The 17,914-nt window shown below is 53.4% G+C and overlaps 2 protein-coding genes across 10 annotated transcripts in view; one reads left to right on the top strand and one right to left on the bottom strand.

Annotated features, from left to right (window-relative positions):
* Positions 1 to 9,137, top strand: part of Hdac5 (histone deacetylase 5) — a 36,951-nt gene extending 27,814 nt beyond the window's left edge. For all 8 annotated transcript variants that reach the window (XM_051158755.1, XM_051158754.1, XM_051158752.1 and 5 more), the window contains 16 exons: positions 1,347 to 1,558; positions 1,782 to 2,060; positions 2,745 to 2,910; positions 3,586 to 3,719; positions 4,033 to 4,153; positions 4,439 to 4,488; positions 4,666 to 4,773; positions 5,214 to 5,269; positions 5,392 to 5,479; positions 6,634 to 6,753; positions 6,995 to 7,092; positions 7,254 to 7,372; positions 7,790 to 7,923; positions 8,484 to 8,568; positions 8,700 to 8,865; positions 8,979 to 9,137. In XM_051158755.1, the coding sequence (XP_051014712.1) occupies positions 1,347 to 1,558; positions 1,782 to 2,060; positions 2,745 to 2,910; positions 3,586 to 3,719; positions 4,033 to 4,153; positions 4,439 to 4,488; positions 4,666 to 4,773; positions 5,214 to 5,269; positions 5,392 to 5,479; positions 6,634 to 6,753; positions 6,995 to 7,092; positions 7,254 to 7,372; positions 7,790 to 7,923; positions 8,484 to 8,568; positions 8,700 to 8,865; positions 8,979 to 9,018 (1,976 nt within the window). In that variant the 3' untranslated portion in view covers positions 9,019 to 9,137. The remainder of the gene's footprint in view (positions 1 to 1,346; positions 1,559 to 1,781; positions 2,061 to 2,744; positions 2,911 to 3,585; positions 3,720 to 4,032; positions 4,154 to 4,438; positions 4,489 to 4,665; positions 4,774 to 5,213; positions 5,270 to 5,391; positions 5,480 to 6,633; positions 6,754 to 6,994; positions 7,093 to 7,253; positions 7,373 to 7,789; positions 7,924 to 8,483; positions 8,569 to 8,699; positions 8,866 to 8,978) is intronic.
* Positions 9,138 to 11,056: 1,919 nt separating this feature from the next.
* Positions 11,057 to 15,693, bottom strand: G6pc3 (glucose-6-phosphatase catalytic subunit 3). Of its 2 annotated transcripts, none has more exons than XM_051158747.1 (6): positions 15,375 to 15,693; positions 12,945 to 13,051; positions 12,471 to 12,561; positions 12,171 to 12,289; positions 11,814 to 11,955; positions 11,057 to 11,421 (listed from the first exon to the last, which is right to left on the bottom strand). In XM_051158747.1, the coding sequence occupies exons 1-6, from the start codon at positions 15,590 to 15,592 to the stop codon at positions 11,058 to 11,060; spliced, it is 1,041 nt and encodes a 346-aa protein (XP_051014704.1). In that variant the 5' UTR covers positions 15,593 to 15,693; the 3' UTR covers position 11,057. The 2 variants fall into 2 exon arrangements, with proteins under 2 accessions (XP_051014704.1, XP_051014705.1); XM_051158748.1 differs by having other exon boundaries at positions 15,311 to 15,451.
* Between the last annotated feature and the right edge of the window lie 2,221 nt (positions 15,694 to 17,914).

Genomic DNA, 17,914 nt, shown 5'->3' with positions numbered 1-17,914 from the left:
TTTTAGTTGGGTTTTTTTTTTTTTTTTTTTCCATTTAATTTTGAAGGAGGTTCACTGTGTCCTTATGTAGCCCAGGTTGGCCTCAAATGCATAGCAATCCTCTTTCCTCAGCCTCCAGAGTGCTAGGGTTACAGACACAGTGCATCACAGTTAGCTACGCACCGTGCACACACTTGAGAAGAAGGTCACTGGGTCAAGTGATTGCCACGCCAGTGTGGGGACTTGAGTTCAGAGCCCTCGTGCTCATGTAAACTGAGACAAGCAGCACAAGTTTGTATGCCTAGGGCTCCCATGGTGAGAGGGAGGTGGGGACAGGAGAGTCCCTGGAGGCGCACAGGCCAGCTGGACTGGTATACATGACAGTAAACAGTAAGAAATACTGTGTTGTACAAGGTAGAAGGTAAAGACACCCTAGGCTGTCCCCTGACTTCCACATGCCATGCTGCGCTCACACAGAGGGACATGTACACACATATGCAGCACACACACACTATACACAGGGACATGTACACACATATGCAGCACACACACACTATACACAGGGACATGTACACACATATGCAGCACACACACACACTATACACAGGGACATGTACACACATATGCAGCACACACACACTATACACAGGGACATGTACACACATATGCAGCACACACACACTATTTTACTCTCTGTTTTCTTTTTTTTGCTCTGTCCAGTGTAGCCCTGGTAGGCCTCAAACTCACTGTGTAGACCAGACTGGCCTCCAGCTCAGAGGTCTACCTGCACTTTGCTGGAATTGAAGGTGGATGCCACCAAACCCAGCAATAATTTTTGTTTTCTTAAAGAAATGGGTGGAATTAATCTGATAATGTATATTTAACCTCTATCTAGAATATTATTATTATTATTTCAGTGTTTGTCTCATGCTGAGCTTTGGAATCCCATGTATGTTTCCTACTAGTAGTCCATGTCAATTTGACCATGTTTTGAAGGCTCAGTCACATATGGTCCATAGCAGGGACATTGGGCAGCATTAGAGAGTCAGCCCCTAGTACCGGGCCAACATTCTTAGGGGCTCCTTGGCCCCTAAGCTTGACAGGATCTACAAGGTCAACTGTCAAGGGTGTCTTGTTGTAGTTGGAGAGAAATAGTCATCGCCCCTGTATGCGGTGAGCCCAGGACTACCTGCGCACTCAGTTAGGCAAGCCAAAGGGGATAGAAAGGTCACCCTAGGAAGGCTTGCTGGCTCCAGTGGCTCTGAGTTCACTGTGATGGTAGAAGGAGGAAAGAGAATGCGGCTCAGCCTAGAGGACAGGGCACACCCCCAGTAGTGCTAACCCCCCCCCCTTCTCTACCTCCACAGTGCCACTCCACGGCCAGTCCCCACTGGTGACGGGTGAGCGTGTGGCCACCAGCATGAGGACAGTGGGCAAGCTCCCGAGGCACCGACCTCTGAGCCGCACGCAATCCTCCCCGCTGCCGCAGAGTCCCCAGGCCCTGCAGCAGCTGGTCATGCAGCAGCAGCACCAGCAGTTCCTAGAGAAACAGAAGCAGCAGCAGATGCAGCTGAGCAAGGTACATGCAGAGCGGAGGCGACGTCCTGGCTCCCCAGGAGTGACGCAGGCTGCCAAGACCCGTTGGGGCTGAGCCTGGGGAGCTGTGTGCTTCGCGCCTTCCAGCGCCCGTAGATGCATGTGACAGGTGCCTTGGCTGGGAGGTGGAGAGGAGGGTAGTAGACCCGCTTGGACTAATGGTTGCCGCAGCTGTACCCACCCCCAGATGTGCTTTCTTCTCCCAGATCCTCACCAAGACTGGGGAGCTGCCAAGGCAGCCCACCACCCACCCCGAGGAGACAGAGGAGGAGCTGACAGAGCAACAGGAGGCCTTGCTAGGGGAGGGGGCCCTGACCGTGCCCCGGGAAGGCTCTACAGAGAGTGAGAGCACCCAGGAAGACCTAGAAGAGGAGGAGGAGGAAGAGGAGGAAGAAGAGGACTGCATTCATGTCAAGGATGAGGAGGGCGAGAGTGGTCCAGATGAGGGCCCTGACTTAGAGGAGTCCAGTGCTGGTTACAAAAAGGTACCCCCACACACACTTGGTATCCACCTCCTGCCCTTCCCCGTTCTCAGGTCCCACTCTTGTTTGTTGGTCCCCAGTGGTGCATTTGCCAGGCCTTGAGCAGCTTTCTAAAGAATAGGAAGGGAGGAGAGACCAGGAGGGAGTGGGAGGGGGCGCCTGTGTGGTCCCTGAGCTGGGCCTGTCTGCCAGTCTCCCTTTTTGACTGCTTTTAAGTGTGTGACTTGTGCATGTGTGCAGGCACATGGCCTGTGTGTATCTGTATTCGTGCTTGCGTCGCCGGTTGTGCGTTGGTCTCTGCGTGCATGTGTGTACACACACACACACACACACACACACACACACACACACACACGCCCCCACTGTTACTACAGTGTGACTTGAGCCTAGCGCTCCATTCATTGTGGACACAGCCCCAAGCCCTTGGGCCTGACTCATCCCGCCCCCATCCACCCCCGCCCCTCTCAGCCTCTTACCTCAATGCTACTATTTGGAGTGACTCATCTCATCCCCCATCTTCCCCATCTTGCTGGAGATGGCAAGGCTGGAGCTTCTGTCCCTGGAGGGAGCAGGTGGGAGGAGGTGGTAGAAGCAGGGGACTTGGGGGCCCTCTGGAGGCCGACTGGGCTCTGTACTCAGTCCCACCCAGACTGAGCCTTACATGTGCCTTTTTGTATTCCTTTCCAGTTGTTCACAGATGCCCAGCAGTTACAGCCCCTGCAGGTGTACCAGGCACCCCTCAGCCTGGCCACTGTGCCTCATCAAGCCCTGGGCCGCACCCAGTCCTCACCTGCTGCTCCTGGGAGCATAAAGAGCCCCACAGACCAGCCCACTAAGCACCTCTTCACCACAGGTAAGCCCCGTTCTGTCCTTTGTCCATGCGCCCGGGGCTTGGTTATGTAGCATCCATAGTTCTGCGTATACACTGCACAGAGGGAAAAGGGGCCTTCGCCTCATGCCTGCGCACCACAGCTATTCATGGGAGTAGCAGCGGCTTCTTTCCCAACAGGAGGGTGGGCAGCCTTGCTCCTCATCCCTGGGGGCAGCCTTGTCTTCTCTGTGCCTCACACCCCTCACCTAGGCCATCTATTTTTGCACTGTCTTCCCGCAAGTCCTGGAGCCTTGGGTGGAGGCCATTGTCTCAGTTTTTGCCCTTCTAGCCTCCTGTCTTCCCCCCACCCCCACCCCCAGGGGTTGACAGTGAGGCCTCAGTAGAATCCAGAAGGCATTTGCCCATGAGGTTGCCACATGCTGGGTTCTGACAGGGCCCAGACTTGCTGAGGATGACTAGCTCAGCAGTGGGGAATAGCGCATGTGGCATGTTGAGGGAAGGAGGAGTGTACCATGGGGACAGTATAGGGGATGCAGAGGACAGAGATTGGGACCAAAGAGAGAAACTTCAGGAGAGGAGAGAGGGTAATGTGGGTGGGTGTTGGTGAATAGCCAAGATATCCAGAGATAGTTGCTCCGACAGGGTGTGGGTTAGGGGTCACAGCAGTTCTGGCTGACACAAGGGTCTGTGGCCCAGGTGTGGTCTATGACACATTCATGTTGAAGCACCAGTGTATGTGCGGGAACACACATGTACACCCAGAGCACGCCGGCCGCATCCAGAGCATCTGGTCCCGGCTGCAGGAAACCGGACTGCTCAGCAAGTGTGAGGTGAGGGAGCCCCCTGCTTTCAGCCTGGGCTTCCATCTGAGTGGTCCCCTTCCAGCAAAGCCCCTCCCACACCCTAGCCCTCCAGTCTCTTCTGAGACTTCTCCCATCCCAGTTCTATCTCTTGTGGTCTGCTTCCCTCATGGTCCGAAGCTACCCTGGAGTGGCGGTGGGGGGTCGGGGGGGTAGGGTGGGGCTGAGGGGTTCTCAAAGGCCAGGACATAGTGGCAGTTGGCTCTGTAAGTGTCGGGCTGTAGTTGTCAAGAGAGTTGAGCCTCATCAACGCTCTCTGGCCCCTCTTGCCCTCCTCTGGCAGCGGATCCGGGGTCGTAAGGCCACGCTGGATGAAATCCAGACAGTGCACTCTGAGTACCACACTCTGCTCTATGGGACCAGCCCCCTCAACCGGCAGAAGCTGGACAGCAAGAAGCTGCTTGGTGAGCTGCAGGGCCTGGTCCCACATGTGCCCTCTGTTGGAGCGTGGTGGGGCTATCTTGAAGACCACCACGCCAGAGTAGGCAGTGGTCTCAGTGGATGCCATTAGCATAGATGCTGATTGAACATACAGGAGGGGATCAGGCATAAGGGTGGGCCTGATTGTGGTAGGTGGTCTGGGGTCATCTCCCCCAGAATAGGAGATAGAGGTTCTGAGCTGGCATGGACTGCGTAGCCAACTGGCAACTGGGACACCTTTCAGAGCATCTCTGTCCCTTTCCCCTCAGGCCCCATCAGCCAGAAGATGTACGCCATGCTGCCTTGCGGGGGCATTGGGGTGAGTTGGATATGGGTGAGTGGGAGTGGGCAAGTGGCTCTCCCAACTTGGCCCCTTCCTCCCTGCCCTCACCCCTACCCCCACCCCGTGGCTGCTGGCCTGCTCTCTGGTGCCCACTCCCATTCCTCCCCTCCCCCTGCAGAGGGCACACTGAAGCCCGATCTCCTGCCCCCGCAGGTGGACAGTGACACTGTGTGGAACGAGATGCACTCCTCCAGTGCTGTGCGGATGGCAGTGGGCTGCCTGGTGGAGCTGGCCTTCAAGGTAGCTGCCGGAGAGCTCAAGGTACAGATACCCTTGTGGACTCTGTGCTCCTTGGCTGGGTCCTGTGTCTTCAGGGGCAGACGTTTGGGGACAGCATTGACTTCCCCTTCAAGGAGGCATTGTCCTTTGCAACTTATTTATTTTGTTTTTATTTTATTAATTTATTCAGATTACAACTAAATTGTTATCGTCCTTTGCAACTTTTAAGTGCGAAGATGGGGAGACACTCCAGGGATGGCCCCAGTTGGAGGGTCATGGGGGCCAAGCAGGCACTAATGCCTGAGGCTCTTGGATGTATCTGCAGAGGAGAGACAGCTGTTTGCCTGGGGCGCCTGCAGTTGGCATTCATAAAAGTGTATCTCTGTGTTCCCGTCTCTGCCTGGCTTGTGCTTCTCTCTCGTGTCTACCCTGTCCCTAGCCACATGGCTTTCCTGACCCTTGTCCCTCTGCTTGTACTTCAGAATGGATTTGCAATCATCCGGCCTCCAGGACATCACGCCGAGGAGTCCACAGCCATGTGAGTAGCACTCCGACCGGGCCCTGGCCCCCTCTGCCATCAGCCCTTCCCATCTTTTACTTGAAGCAAGGCTCACGTCACTCTAGCTGAACCCCCTGCCCTCTTCTCCCCACACCCCTCAGGGGATTCTGCTTCTTCAACTCTGTAGCCATCACAGCTAAACTCCTGCAGCAGAAGCTGAACGTGGGCAAGGTCCTCATCGTGGACTGGGTAGGCAAGTGGGCGGGGAGGCCTGGGCGGGGAGGGGCAGGGCTGGGCCGGCAAAAGCCTTCAGAGGTACCCCCACCTCCAGGCAGCCCACTCCACTTCTGGGGAGGCCTCACAGATTGATAACTTTACACAGTTCTGCTTCCTGCTTCCTGAACAGGCGGGTCCTCTCATTCCAGTAGGGTTCCTCCTTCCTGGGAGACCCTGGTGTGTTTTTTTAGCATTGTTTCCCCCAGCAGCCTCCAAAATCCAGATGACTTGCTACCTTGAGCAGTCGGGACAGGGATGCCACCACTCCTGCCAGAATCCGTTTTAATCCTTTTTTTTTTTTTTTAAAGATATATTTATTTATTATTATGTATAGTACTCGGCCTGCATGCATGTACCCCTGCAGGCCAGAAGAGGGCATCAGATCACATTATAGATGGCTGTGAGCCACCATGTGGTTGCTGGGAATTGAACTCAGGGACCTCTGGAAGAGCAGTCAGTGCTCTTAACCTCTGAGCCATCTCTCCAGCCCCTGATTTAATTCTTGCCCTTACCGTAAGGGCTGCTGTGTGCCAGGAACCTGACACTGTAACTGCTCATGGTGGCTTCTAGCTCTGCAAAGTTGTCATCCATTTCTCTAAGTGAAGGCGCTGTTTGGGTTACTTAGCTGGGGATGCCAGGCCTCTCAGCTCCTGAGGCTGTCGGTATTGCTCAATCATCTACTGTCACGGTGGGGAAGGTGCACAGGCTTCCAGCGGCCAGCTGGCACAGGCCAGCGGAATCACCAGGCGGTTGATCAACAAGGCTAGAATGTTTGAAACAGATGTATTTAGATGTGATGCACAGTTATAATCCCAGCGCGGGGGGGGGGGGGGGGGGGGGGTGAGGCAGGAGGATTCAGAGTCCAAGGCTAGCCTGGACTGTCCAGTGAGACCTTGTCTCCAAGTAAAGCAAATTCATGTCAGTGTTGGATCCTTCTGCAGAATGTATTTGCCGGTGTGAAATGTCTTACCAGCCTGAGATCCCCGTGCACTTCAGTGGCATGGGCTCTGCAGGGAGATAAGCCCTAGGTATCCCATGGCTGTAGAGGCTGGACTCACCCCACAGCCACTACTGGGGTGGGTGGGGAACAGGTGGCATGCTAAGCACCCTCCACTTGTCCCCATCAGGACATTCACCATGGCAACGGCACCCAGCAAGCTTTCTACAATGACCCCTCTGTGCTCTACATGTCCCTGCATCGCTATGACAATGGGAACTTCTTTCCGGGCTCTGGGGCTCCTGAAGAGGTACAGTCCGTAGGCTTCCATGCGAGTCCCTCTGGGGGGGGGGGGGTGCAGGCTGGGAACTGGCAGGGAGCCATATTAGTTCATCCATGGCATATGAGGGCTCCCGGTGGGAGGACCACACAGGGTTGACTGCCAGCGGGGCAAAGCAGAGGTAAATGGACTGATACCTTAGAGGCAAGGGGGTAGGGCAGTGTTTGGGTTTCCCCAGGCGGTGATAGTAACCTCTCCTACCTTATGCCAGGTTGGTGGAGGGCCAGGTGTGGGGTACAACGTAAATGTGGCATGGACAGGAGGTGTGGATCCCCCCATTGGAGATGTGGAGTACCTAACAGCCTTCAGGTGGGGACTGAGAGGGGCCAAGGGAGGGGTGGGACCCTGAGCTGGCAGGGGCAGCAGGCACTCAGTTGGGGTGGTGGAAGGGGGTAGCCTCAATGGAGAACAGAGCGTGGCAAGGCTCAGCCTGGCCTCCGCTGGCATCAGCTTGGGCCATCCCTTTACAGGACAGTGGTGATGCCCATTGCCCACGAGTTCTCACCTGACGTCGTCCTAGTCTCCGCTGGGTTTGACGCTGTTGAAGGACATCTGTCTCCACTGGGTGGCTATTCTGTCACCGCCAGATGTGAGCCTACTAGGGGTCTGGGAGGGTGTGGAACACTGAGGTACATGGGGCAGGGAGTTGTCAATGTTTAAGTTGACATTGCAGGGGGCAAGTCTAAAACTTGGAGTCATCTTACTAGCTCTGCCCCACTCTTCTGCCAGCCCTGCCATGGGGGCCAGCGAGTAGAAGTGGAGTAGCGAACGAAGTATCTCCCACTGGAGCTCACTGGCCTTGACCTTCCCAAGATGCCCTTAGAGGACTCAGAGAAGCATTATACCTTAGGCTGTTCTCCATTAAGCTCACTGGCATTTCCCTTCATTGTAGACCTATTGGGCTTAAGTCGGCCGTCATATTTTTTTTGTGTTCTTTGTCTGTTCTTCTTTCTGTCTCGTTGACACAATTTACCATTCATCTTTTCCTCTTTACTCCTGTGCAAAGGTTTTGGCCACTTGACCAGGCAGCTCATGACACTGGCAGGGGGCCGGGTGGTGCTGGCCCTGGAGGGAGGCCACGACTTGACCGCCATCTGTGATGCCTCTGAGGCCTGTGTCTCTGCTCTGCTCAGCGTGGAGGTGAGTGGGGGGCAGAGAGATGGGCTAACAGGTGGGGACTGATGGGTCAGCAGGGACATCCACTTCTCTGGGTCAAGTGGTCCCAAGGGTTCCTGGAGGTTTGCCTAGGTCTGAGAGTAATTGGCCATGGAAGGTTTTCTGACCCGGGGTTCCTCCCAAAATACTGTGCTTGCCAGTCCACAGAAATGTCGGGCTGAGGGCTGGAGAGATGGCTCAGAGGTTTAGAGCTCTGCCTGCTCTTCCAGAGGTCCTGAGTTCAATTCCCAGCAACCACATGGTGGTTGACAGCCATCTATAATGAGATCTGGTGCCCTCTTCAGCCGGGGAGGCGTACATGCGGGAGAACATTGTATACATAATAAATAAATAAACCTTTAAAAAAAAAAAGAGAGAGAGATGGGTAAAAGAATAGCAGGATTCTATGATTCTATTTGGATGGGTGGCTTCCTGCTTTCTGAGCTTGGCACATGGAAGAAAATTCGGGCCAAATGGAGGTCGCTGGAGAGCTAAGCACGGCTCCTTGTCCCACATTCTAAGCATGCTCTTCTTTCCTCTGCCAGCTGCAGCCTTTGGATGAAGCAGTCTTGCAGCAAAAGCCCAGCGTCAATGCAGTTGCCACACTAGAAAAAGTCATCGAGATCCAGAGTGCGTGGGGGACAGGCAGAGGGGGCTCAGATGTCAACCCGCTCCGGGAGGCAGGGCTCAGGGGAGGCGGGCTAGTAGGTACATCCCGGTCAGTCTGCTCTCCCTAAACCTGGCTGTCCCTCTATGCACAGGCAAACACTGGAGCTGTGTACAGAGGTTCGCCACTGGTCTGGGCTGCTCGCTGCGGGAGGCTCAGGCAGGTGAGACAGAGGAGGCCGAGACTGTGAGCGCCATGGCCCTTCTTTCCATGGGGGCCGAGCAGGCCCAGGCTGTTGCCTCTCAAGAGCACAGCTCCAGGTAAGCATCTCACCTCCCAACCCAACCACCCGCCACTCCCAACCCCCCAACCCCTGGCCTTGGCCTAAGGTTGTGCTCTCTACTCAGTGCCCTCCCTGTGCTTGTCCCCACAGGCCAGCAGAGGAGCCCATGGAACAGGAGCCTGCCCTGTGACACCCTGGCCCCCATCCCTCTGGGCTTCATCATTGTGATTTTGTTTATTTTTTCTATTAAAAACAAAAAGTCACACATTCAACGACGTGTGCTGTGTGGGTCTCTCAGCCTTGCTTTTCCAAGTTGCTTCAGCCTCCCCACCACATGGGCCGTGGCTCAGCTCTAGGAAGCCATTCCTTCTATAGGGGGCTGGGGTGCAGTGTCCGTTTTGCCCGTGGTGTGTCCCACACCCACAGTACTCCAGGTGGTCCCTGCAACTCTGGGGCTACCTGAGATGGAACAGTAAGTTGGTGCCTTGGCTCCGGCTAGCTTTCCGGGTATGCCTTAGAATGCCTTAATTTCACCTCCCGCCCCGTCTCTGTCTCAGGAGGATCCACTACTATTTAAGATGCAGATCAGGGGAAAGGTCGGCTTACTGCCTGTACTTCCCCCTTGCGCCCTTCCTCTCTGCCACCTCCTCATTCTGCAGACCCCTCTCCTCTCCACCTTTAGTACTGGGTGAGACAAAGGAGGCCAAGACCGTGAGCACTATGGCCCATGGGTGTGGGCCTTAGCTTTGTGGCCATGTTTCATGCCTCACACACCCAGCGAGCCCAGAGGGTACAGGGTGACATGCAGCTGGGTTAGGAGGGGCCGGGAGGACCTGCATAGGCAGGCAAGTTCTCCACTGTATTCTGTGGACCTCCCTGCCTTGTGCTGGACCAGCATGGGGCGGGGAGCAGGTGGACTGTGGGGAGCTTCAGAGTCATGCGAGCCCCTTTGATACTGTGGAGCAGGTTTTCTCCAGCCATCGGCCTACAGCAAGTAGAGGGAGCAAGACTCCCTTCTGGAGCCTTTTTGCTTTGAAGCCTGGACTCCCTACACACACACACACACACACACACACTGAGGGGGAGGGAGTGTCAGCTCTCAGCAGGAGGTTGTTAGGAGCTGTCCGGTGTCTTTTCCGGTGGCCCTGTGTCCAGATACTGGTGCCCACAGGCTTCCAGTGAGTGGCCTAGTCTGCAGGAAACCAAAGATGGGAAAAGGCTCCTGGGGGGCAACTCTCCTCCCTAGACAACATACTCTGTCTCTCCTTCCATCCCAGGGCTCAGCTGTCTGTTTACATGTTATGCTGATGGGGGCCTGAACAGGGTTCAAGGAGCTGGGGAGTGCCCCCCTCCTGCCCCCCGCAACACACACAGTTAGTCTGCTGTGTTTGTGTGCTGCCTAGACCCTCCTTGCACTGAGCCCAAGGCTGCTCTCCCTGTGGGTTGGTCTTGTTCTCATGTAAACCCACCCTGCTCTGTCTCTCTGGGTGTGGATGTTAGTTAAGTATTTTGTATGTTGTCACACTCTGTGTCCTTGTATAAATAAACTTGTTTGTGGCGGTGCCTTCTGGGAGTAATGTCTGTTTACTGGGCTCCCAGATGGAGTAAAAGTTCTCATTTCTTTCCTAGGCAAACTGATGCCTTTTCTGCAGCCTTGGACTAGAATTCAATCTGAGAGGCTAGAGGCCAAGGTGGGAGATCTCTGTCCCACTGGGGAAAGCTGGGTTCCACTGAACCGTTGCCACCATATCTGCAGAGACCTCTGCTATGGCTTTGGCAGGGAGGAGCCAGTTGGCCTCAGCTGAGTTTCCAGCCCCCTTTTACTTTTGTCTTTGCAGAGGCAGGAGTGGGGGTGGGCTCCACTGGTACATACGGAGGCTAGGTCGGTGGAGATGTGAGCACAGGAAGAAAGGAACTCAGAAGTTTCAAGGGCTTTATTGGGGCTTTCCTGAGCTGCTTGTCGGTGTCTGGAACCCAACTCCCCATCCCCAGCAGGCCTGCTGATGCTTTTGCTTGGTGGGGACCTAGGGGAAGGCAAGGAGGCTTAGCCTCCTTGCAAAATAGAGGTCCTTCTTTAAAGGTGGCTAAGACTGCAGGACACGAGACAGAAATGAAGTCCGAGGTGGACGGGCCTGCTTTGGGAGCCCAGGAAAAGGGCCGCCTCTTAGGTCGTTGTGTTCAAGGAGTGTTGTGTTTGGGGCAATAGAATGGCGAGGGAAGCAAGACACGTCAAGAGGAGCGAACAGGCGGCGCTTCCTGGGCACTGAATGTGTACACCACCCAGGGTACCAGGGCCAAGACCAGGCACGGCCAGAGGGTGTACTTGAGGAAATTGAAGATGTAGAAGAGGCTGATTTGAGGCGGGTGGCCCAGCCATTCCAGGAAGACCAGCAGCCCCGTGGCCAGCACAAAGCAAGCTATTTTCTGGCCATTGCCTAGGTGTGCCCGCCGGATCTGGGCATAACAGGGAGAGTGGAGGGCAATGCCCAGACCTAGAGCAGCTCCTGAGTCACGGCTCAGTGAGGCAAAGGGCCGACTGTCCATGTGTACCCACTCGGGCCGCTCACACCACTTGGAAGCCAGGTTGATAGACCTGTGGGGAAGGAGAGTCTTTGCCAGGAGAGCCTGGAACCCAGAGAGCCACTGGCTCTTAGCCACCTTCCCCTGGGGGTCTGCTCTCATGTATTGTGACCCCACATCTCTGTCTAGTAACAGTTGTGTGTTCTTTTTTGTTTGTTTGTTTTTCGAGACAGGGTTTCTCTGTGTAGCCTTGGCCATCCTGGACTCACTTTGTAGGCCAGGCTGGCCTCGAACTCACAGCGATCCGCCTGCCTCTGCCTCCCGTTGCTGGGATTAAAGGCGTGCGCCACCACGCCCGGCTCAGTTGTGTGCTCTTGTATAGCCACAGTGAACCAGAGATCCGGTCTCTAGATACAAGTGAGCCAGGATCGGGCCCGACTGCCCAGAATACAAAGCAGGACTTACCAGGAGAGATCTAGGCCCAGTGTAAAGAGAGTCCAGTACATGAGGCTGGCACCCAGCATGAGAGCCAGAGCAGTCAGCCCATAGAAGCTAAGTTCCCGCTCCATGGGCACCCGGGGGGCCATCAGCCAGCCAAGGACAGCACCTAAAGGAATGGGGCAAAAAACAGTCTCAAGATGTTGGAGGAAATGACCTACTCCCTCACCTACAATTTATGTCAGCAGGAAAGCAAACTAAGACAAAGGTGGGGGGACCTTGAGGTTGGCTCTACTGAAACTAGGAATGCTGGGAAGTTCCTAGACTCGTCCTCCCATTGCCAAAAACACCCTCTTGGCCCCCCCTGTTGCCCCAATTGCTCACCACTTATAAGGCCGGCCAACACCTGGTGAGGGAAATGTGCTAAGAGGAAGACCCGAGATAGGCCGACTGCCAATAGGAAGGTGCAATAAGCCAGGCTAGGAATCACCCTAACCCAGGGGCTAGAAAGAAGAGAGGCAAATGGATCAAGGGATGTCCGACATGGCTAGACTTTCTACAGCATCCAGACACTTCAGAGTTTGAAACACACCCCCTCCCCCCGCCGCCAGGTCACCACAACTCCAGCTGTGGAGACTCTGAGGTCCAGAATGTTCCTACAGGTGGACAATAGCAAGGTCATACCTGCGGGACCGAGAGGCCACCTGAGAAGAAATGGCCGTCATTATGGGCCAAAGAGCTGCTCCTGTGATCATGCAGTGACCAGAAGGGCTGCCTGCCGGGAGATCCAGAAGTTGATGGTGAAAAAAAAAAATACAAGTGAAACCCAGGTGTCCATGGTACCTCAACACATCTGCCTCCCCTGGCTGGCTGTAAAGGCAGCTTTCCCCAGTCCCAGCCAGCCTGTCACTCCCCCTTGCCTGACACCTTTCTCTCAAGGTCATTGCTCTCCAGCTTCTGCCATGCCATGTCCCTGGCTTCACTCTCTGAGTGGAACAGCTGCCACGAGGCATGGCACTCAACTTGGTCTTCTCTGTTTTCGGGACCAGTAACTGAGAGGGGCTGGGCCTGTCTGGACCACCCTTGCTGAAGGATATGGAAACGTTTACCCGAATCTTAACTACACCAGGAATGGGAGGAAGGCGAAACTTTCCCCACCTGGACCAGTCTCACAAGAAGAAGGGAACTGGTGAACCTGGACTGGAGTCTGAGTAGAGTACCCAGACTCATGCACCCACCAAAAGGGCCTGTCTCCAAACAGAAACCTGGAAAAGACAAAATACAAGACTATGTAACATACATGTTGCTAGAGGGACAGAGGGGACAGAGAGAATCTGGAGGATCTGCTGGGTGCCCTCAGAAGCCTACTCTGATTCTTACCATCATTCCCCCCACCCCTTTGGAACACAGAAAAGCACACATTTTCTTTTTTCTTTTTTTTCCTGGTCCTGGATTTGCTTTGTAGACTAGGCTGGCCTTGAACTCAGACATCTGCCTGACTCTGCCTCCCCGCCAGTGTTGGAACTACAGGTGTGCACCACTGCACCCTGGCTCAACATTTTCTTTTTACTTGTTTGGTTGGTTTGTTTTTCGAGACAGGGTTTCTCTGTGTAGCCATGACTATCCTGGACTCGCTTTGTAGACCAGGCTGGCCTTGAACTCACAGCGATCTGCCTGCCTCTGCCTCCCAAGTGCTGGGATTAAAGACATGCGCCACCACCGCCCAGCAGATTTTAAAGTGATATGGAGGCCAGAGGTTGGAGAGAAAGAATGGGTGTAGGTGTGTGCGGGGGTGTACATGTGCCCTGAGACACGTGTCCCAGTCTCGCCCTCTCCGACCCTCCACTGAATGGCCGGCTCTTCTCAGGATTTGGCTTCTTGGCCTTTTTCTATAGCCTGTTTACCCCTCAGATCCCTGGCTGCTGCCTCAATTACCCACTCCTGGGTTACACAGGGTGAGTCTCAGGTGTGAAACTGGGAGGAGGGAATATACAGAAGAGCCTGAGAAAAAGAATAAGGAAGATGCCGGGCATGGTGGCGCATGCCTTTAATCCTAGCACTCGGGAGGCAGAGGCAGGCAGATCGCTGTGAGTTCGAGGCCAGCCTGGTCTACAAAGCGAGACCAGGACAGCCAAGGCTACACAGAGAAACCCTGTCTCAAAACAAAACAAAACAAAAAAACAAACAAAAAGAATAAGGAAGACAAAACAAAACAAATAGCAACAACAAACAACTCCTCTGGCCTAGCGAGTGCTTGTCTAATCTCTGGAGAACCCCTGCACACAGGCTGCTGTGGCCAGAAAGAGGAAAAAGTGAGAGACAGGAAGCAGAACGATGGGGAAGGAGATTTCAGAAAGGACTTGCCTTTCCCCACCAAAAGCTCAGCCTCACACACATCAAGTGTGGACCACAAAGGTATAAGAGGACTATGGGGTCAGGCATGCTAGTGTATGTCTGTCATTCCAGCACTGGGAAGGCTGAGGCAGGAGGACCACCTCTCTGGGTTAGGTGATGAGGCAATCCATGAAGGAGGAGGAGGAGGACAAGAAGGAGGAGGAGGAGGAGGAGGAGAACAATTAGAAGCTTTGTTACTTGGATACTAAGGTCTGAGTTTATCCAGACTTCAAGGGAGGAGACAGCACAAAGCCTAAGATAGGGGCCAGAAGCCAGGAGGAAATGATTGACAGCTGCTTTTAGCTTTACAAGCCCTTGTGGGCTTTAGGATGAGGAAGGCCTCGTGGAGCAGGGTGGGAAAGAGGGGGGGACGGCTAGTCTGCTTCTCAGAGTGTCACTCTAGCTACTTCAAAGCCGCCCGGGTCAACAGCAGCTGAGGTGGAACTGCCATGTCCAGCAACTCCCACCCAGACTCCAAAGATAGAAAAACAAACAAACAAGGGGGCACAGATAAATCCCAAGGGCTGCAGGACACCTAGTTAATATGGGACCCTTCCTGGCTTCTTAGAATGAGAAAGCTATATTAGTAACTGCTTGGGGAAAGGAGGGAGGGCAAGGCTTCCCTTTGGTCACTACTGTCTGGTGCCTTTTAAACTTCACTGGGCACACTATAACCAGGGGGCCTTGTTAAAATGCAGAACTGAAAATTAAAATAAAATGCAGAACTGGCCTGGAGCCAGAGATTCTGTATTTCCACTAAGTCTTCAAGCATTGCCTATGCTTTTGGGCCCGAAGCAGGGACCATATCTTAATTTACAAAGCAACTGGTGCCTGGCATAATGTCAAACAAACGAACAGATGAATGCAACGGTCAGCTAGGAAAGGCGGCTTTCGGCTACCCGTATTTCTAGCAATAATTTCTAAGATGTAGATTTCCAACGACAACGGAATTCGGAGTTTCGAAATCAGTGGGTCTGAGGCGGGAGACTCTATTTGCAGTTGAACACGCCCCTTAAGTCATTTCTTTGGGATGGGTGAACTGTGAGGTCTGTGGTCAAGACATAAAAGAAACTCAAGGTGAAAACCAGGGCCTAAGGGGATAAGGGTGGCATTGCCTTTAAGGTACCTACTTGAGGGAGACCAGGGCCCCAAAGGGGTAGGGGACCAGGATGCCCGAAGGCTTCTCTGTCTCACCACTTGAAGACGAGGTTGAGCCACTCAGCAATGAAGGTGATCCAAAGCACGGAGATGCCCAGCCGGCGAGAGGCGTAGTAGGCCGCGGGGAAGTAGAACATAAAAAGGTTCTTGGGATCGCCCAGATAGGTGACCCAGAGCCACATATTCTCTAGCCCGGGGAGCCGGTTCTGCAGCGCTTCGGCCATCGCGATGCCCGCGCTCAGCGTGGACTCCATGGTGAGTCAGGGGTCCTCCAGGCTGGAGTGCGATGTAGGGAGCAAGAGGAGGAACCTTGACAAAAAACGAAGCGGCTACTAACTGGCCCTCTAGAGCCCACCTTTCTAGCCGCGGGCCCCGCCCTCCCCTCCAGGGGTCTACGTCAAGCCCCACCCCCGCCCCGCCCCGCCCCGGCCCCGCAGTTGCTGGCACGCGCGACTTGGGCCTGTGGCCGCTAGTGTTTCCTCCGGGCGTTCTATTTTGGCCTTCCTCTCTACAGGACAGCGGAAGGGACAAACCTTTGCAAAGGCGTTTCCTCAGGGCCCCACGTGGCCGCTGTTGCTAGCACGTGGGTTGCCCGCGTAGAGCAGAAACCCGCTGCTGTTCCGGGGCTGGGTAAACATATGAACCTGGGGACCAGCTGTGTCTCCCAGTTCCTTGTTCTGCAGCTGCGAGGACGATGTCTAATCTCCAGGGTCAGGGTACCTTCTGGAGCTGAACTTTCTTCTCCAGTATCACTACCCATTTCTCTCAAATCTAGATCATCTACACCATCCTCCTGCCATTAAAAACCCTCTCTGGGTAGATAAACCAAGAGATAGTAATAATCTTGCTATGAGAAGAGGAAGGGCACAAGCCTACAGTGTTTTAAATAATTTGGAGGGACGCAGAAGAATCATAACTGTTCTGTAGGAAGTATGCTTACAGTAGAGGAAGGAGCTTCGAATTCATTCTTTTTTTTTTTTTTTTTTTTTTTTTGGTTTTTCGAAACAGAGTTTCTCTGTGTAGCCTTGGCTGTCCTGGACTCACTTTGTAGACCAGGCTGGCCTTGAACTCACAGCGATCCGCCTGCCTCTGCCTCCCGAGTGCTGGGATTAAAGGCATGCGACACCACGTCCCCAGAGTATATATCAGCAGCCGGATTTACAAATTGCTTAAGTTGCTAGTAATCCAACCCAAGGCCTGGCACTCAAGAAACAAGTCCTCAACCACCGAACTCTACCCTCAAGCCATGCTTTACACTTTTGAAAGTTTTTTTTTTTTAATTATTATGTTTTCACTATTAGTTTGTGCATGTGTGGACTATTGGGAATTTGTTCTCGCCTTCCTCTAAAACCTTCCTATCCACCAGAGGGTGGATTTGAACTTGGATCCTCTGGAAGATTTAAATCGCTGGGGGCTGGAGAGATGGCTCAGCAATTAAGAGTACTTGCTGCTCTTACAGAGGAGACAGGTTGGTTCATTTCCTAGCACCCACGTGGTGGTTCACAACCATCCCTAAGACTCCTCAAGGGACCTGATACCATCTTCTGACGTCCACAGGCACCAAACCCACGTGTGGCACACATACATCTGTGCAGGCAAAATACTTATACAAATAAAATAAACTTATAAACTTAAAAAAAAAAATTGAATTGTGCATAGTTCTGAGTAGTGTCACAAAGCCTAGATCTGGCATGTTCACCTGCAGGCCAGAAGAGGACATCAGATCACATTATAGATGGTTGTGAGCCACCTTGTGGTTCCTGAGAATTGAACTCAGGACCTCCGGAAGAGCAGCCACTGCTCTTAACCACTAAACCAACTCTCCAGCTCCCTTTTGTCTTGTTGTTTTGTGCTTTTTTTTTTTTTTTTTTTTTTTTTTTTTTTTGAGGCAGGGTTTCTCTGTGTAACCCTGGTTGTCCTGGAGTCACTATCTTTAACTCACAGAGATCTGCCTGTCTCCGCTTCCCAGGTGCTGGGATTAAGGGTGTGCACCACCACACCCGGCTCATTTAGAGGTCTTAATAATGAAGTCCACTCCTGTGGTATCATAGTAGTTATGTTCAAGTACTTGTAGTTTACGTAATGACGACCCAAAGAGTGATATGGTAATCCAGAAACGTCATAGAGGAGTACCCTTTCAGTGGAAGGGGAAAGTCCCAAAAGATCCTTGAAACAGAGACCACACTCATGAAACTTTATTATGACATACTGTTAAGAGCATTCTATTTTAGAGCCGGGCGTGGTGGCGCACGCCTTTGATCCTAGCACTCGGGAGGCAGAGGCAGGCGGATCGCTGTGAGTTCGAGGCCAGCCTGATCTACAAAGTGAGCCCAGGATGGCCAAGGCTACACAGAGAAACCCTGTCTCGAAAAACCAAAAAAAAAAAAAAAAAAAAAAAAAGAGCATTCTATTTTAGCCAGGAGATGACACACGCCTTTAATCCCTGTACTCAGAAAGCAGAGGAAGTGGATCTCTGTGAGTTCGAGGTCAGCCTGGTCTACAGAGTCAGTTCCAGGACGCCAAGAGTTACACAGAGAAACCCTGTCTCCGAAAAATTTTAAAAAACACTCTATTTT

The sequence above is a fragment of the Acomys russatus genome, chromosome 16 (genome assembly GCF_903995435.1).
Source record: "Acomys russatus chromosome 16, mAcoRus1.1, whole genome shotgun sequence".
Taxonomy (NCBI): domain Eukaryota; kingdom Metazoa; phylum Chordata; class Mammalia; order Rodentia; family Muridae; genus Acomys; species Acomys russatus.
This window is presented reverse-complemented; position numbering and strand designations above follow the sequence as displayed.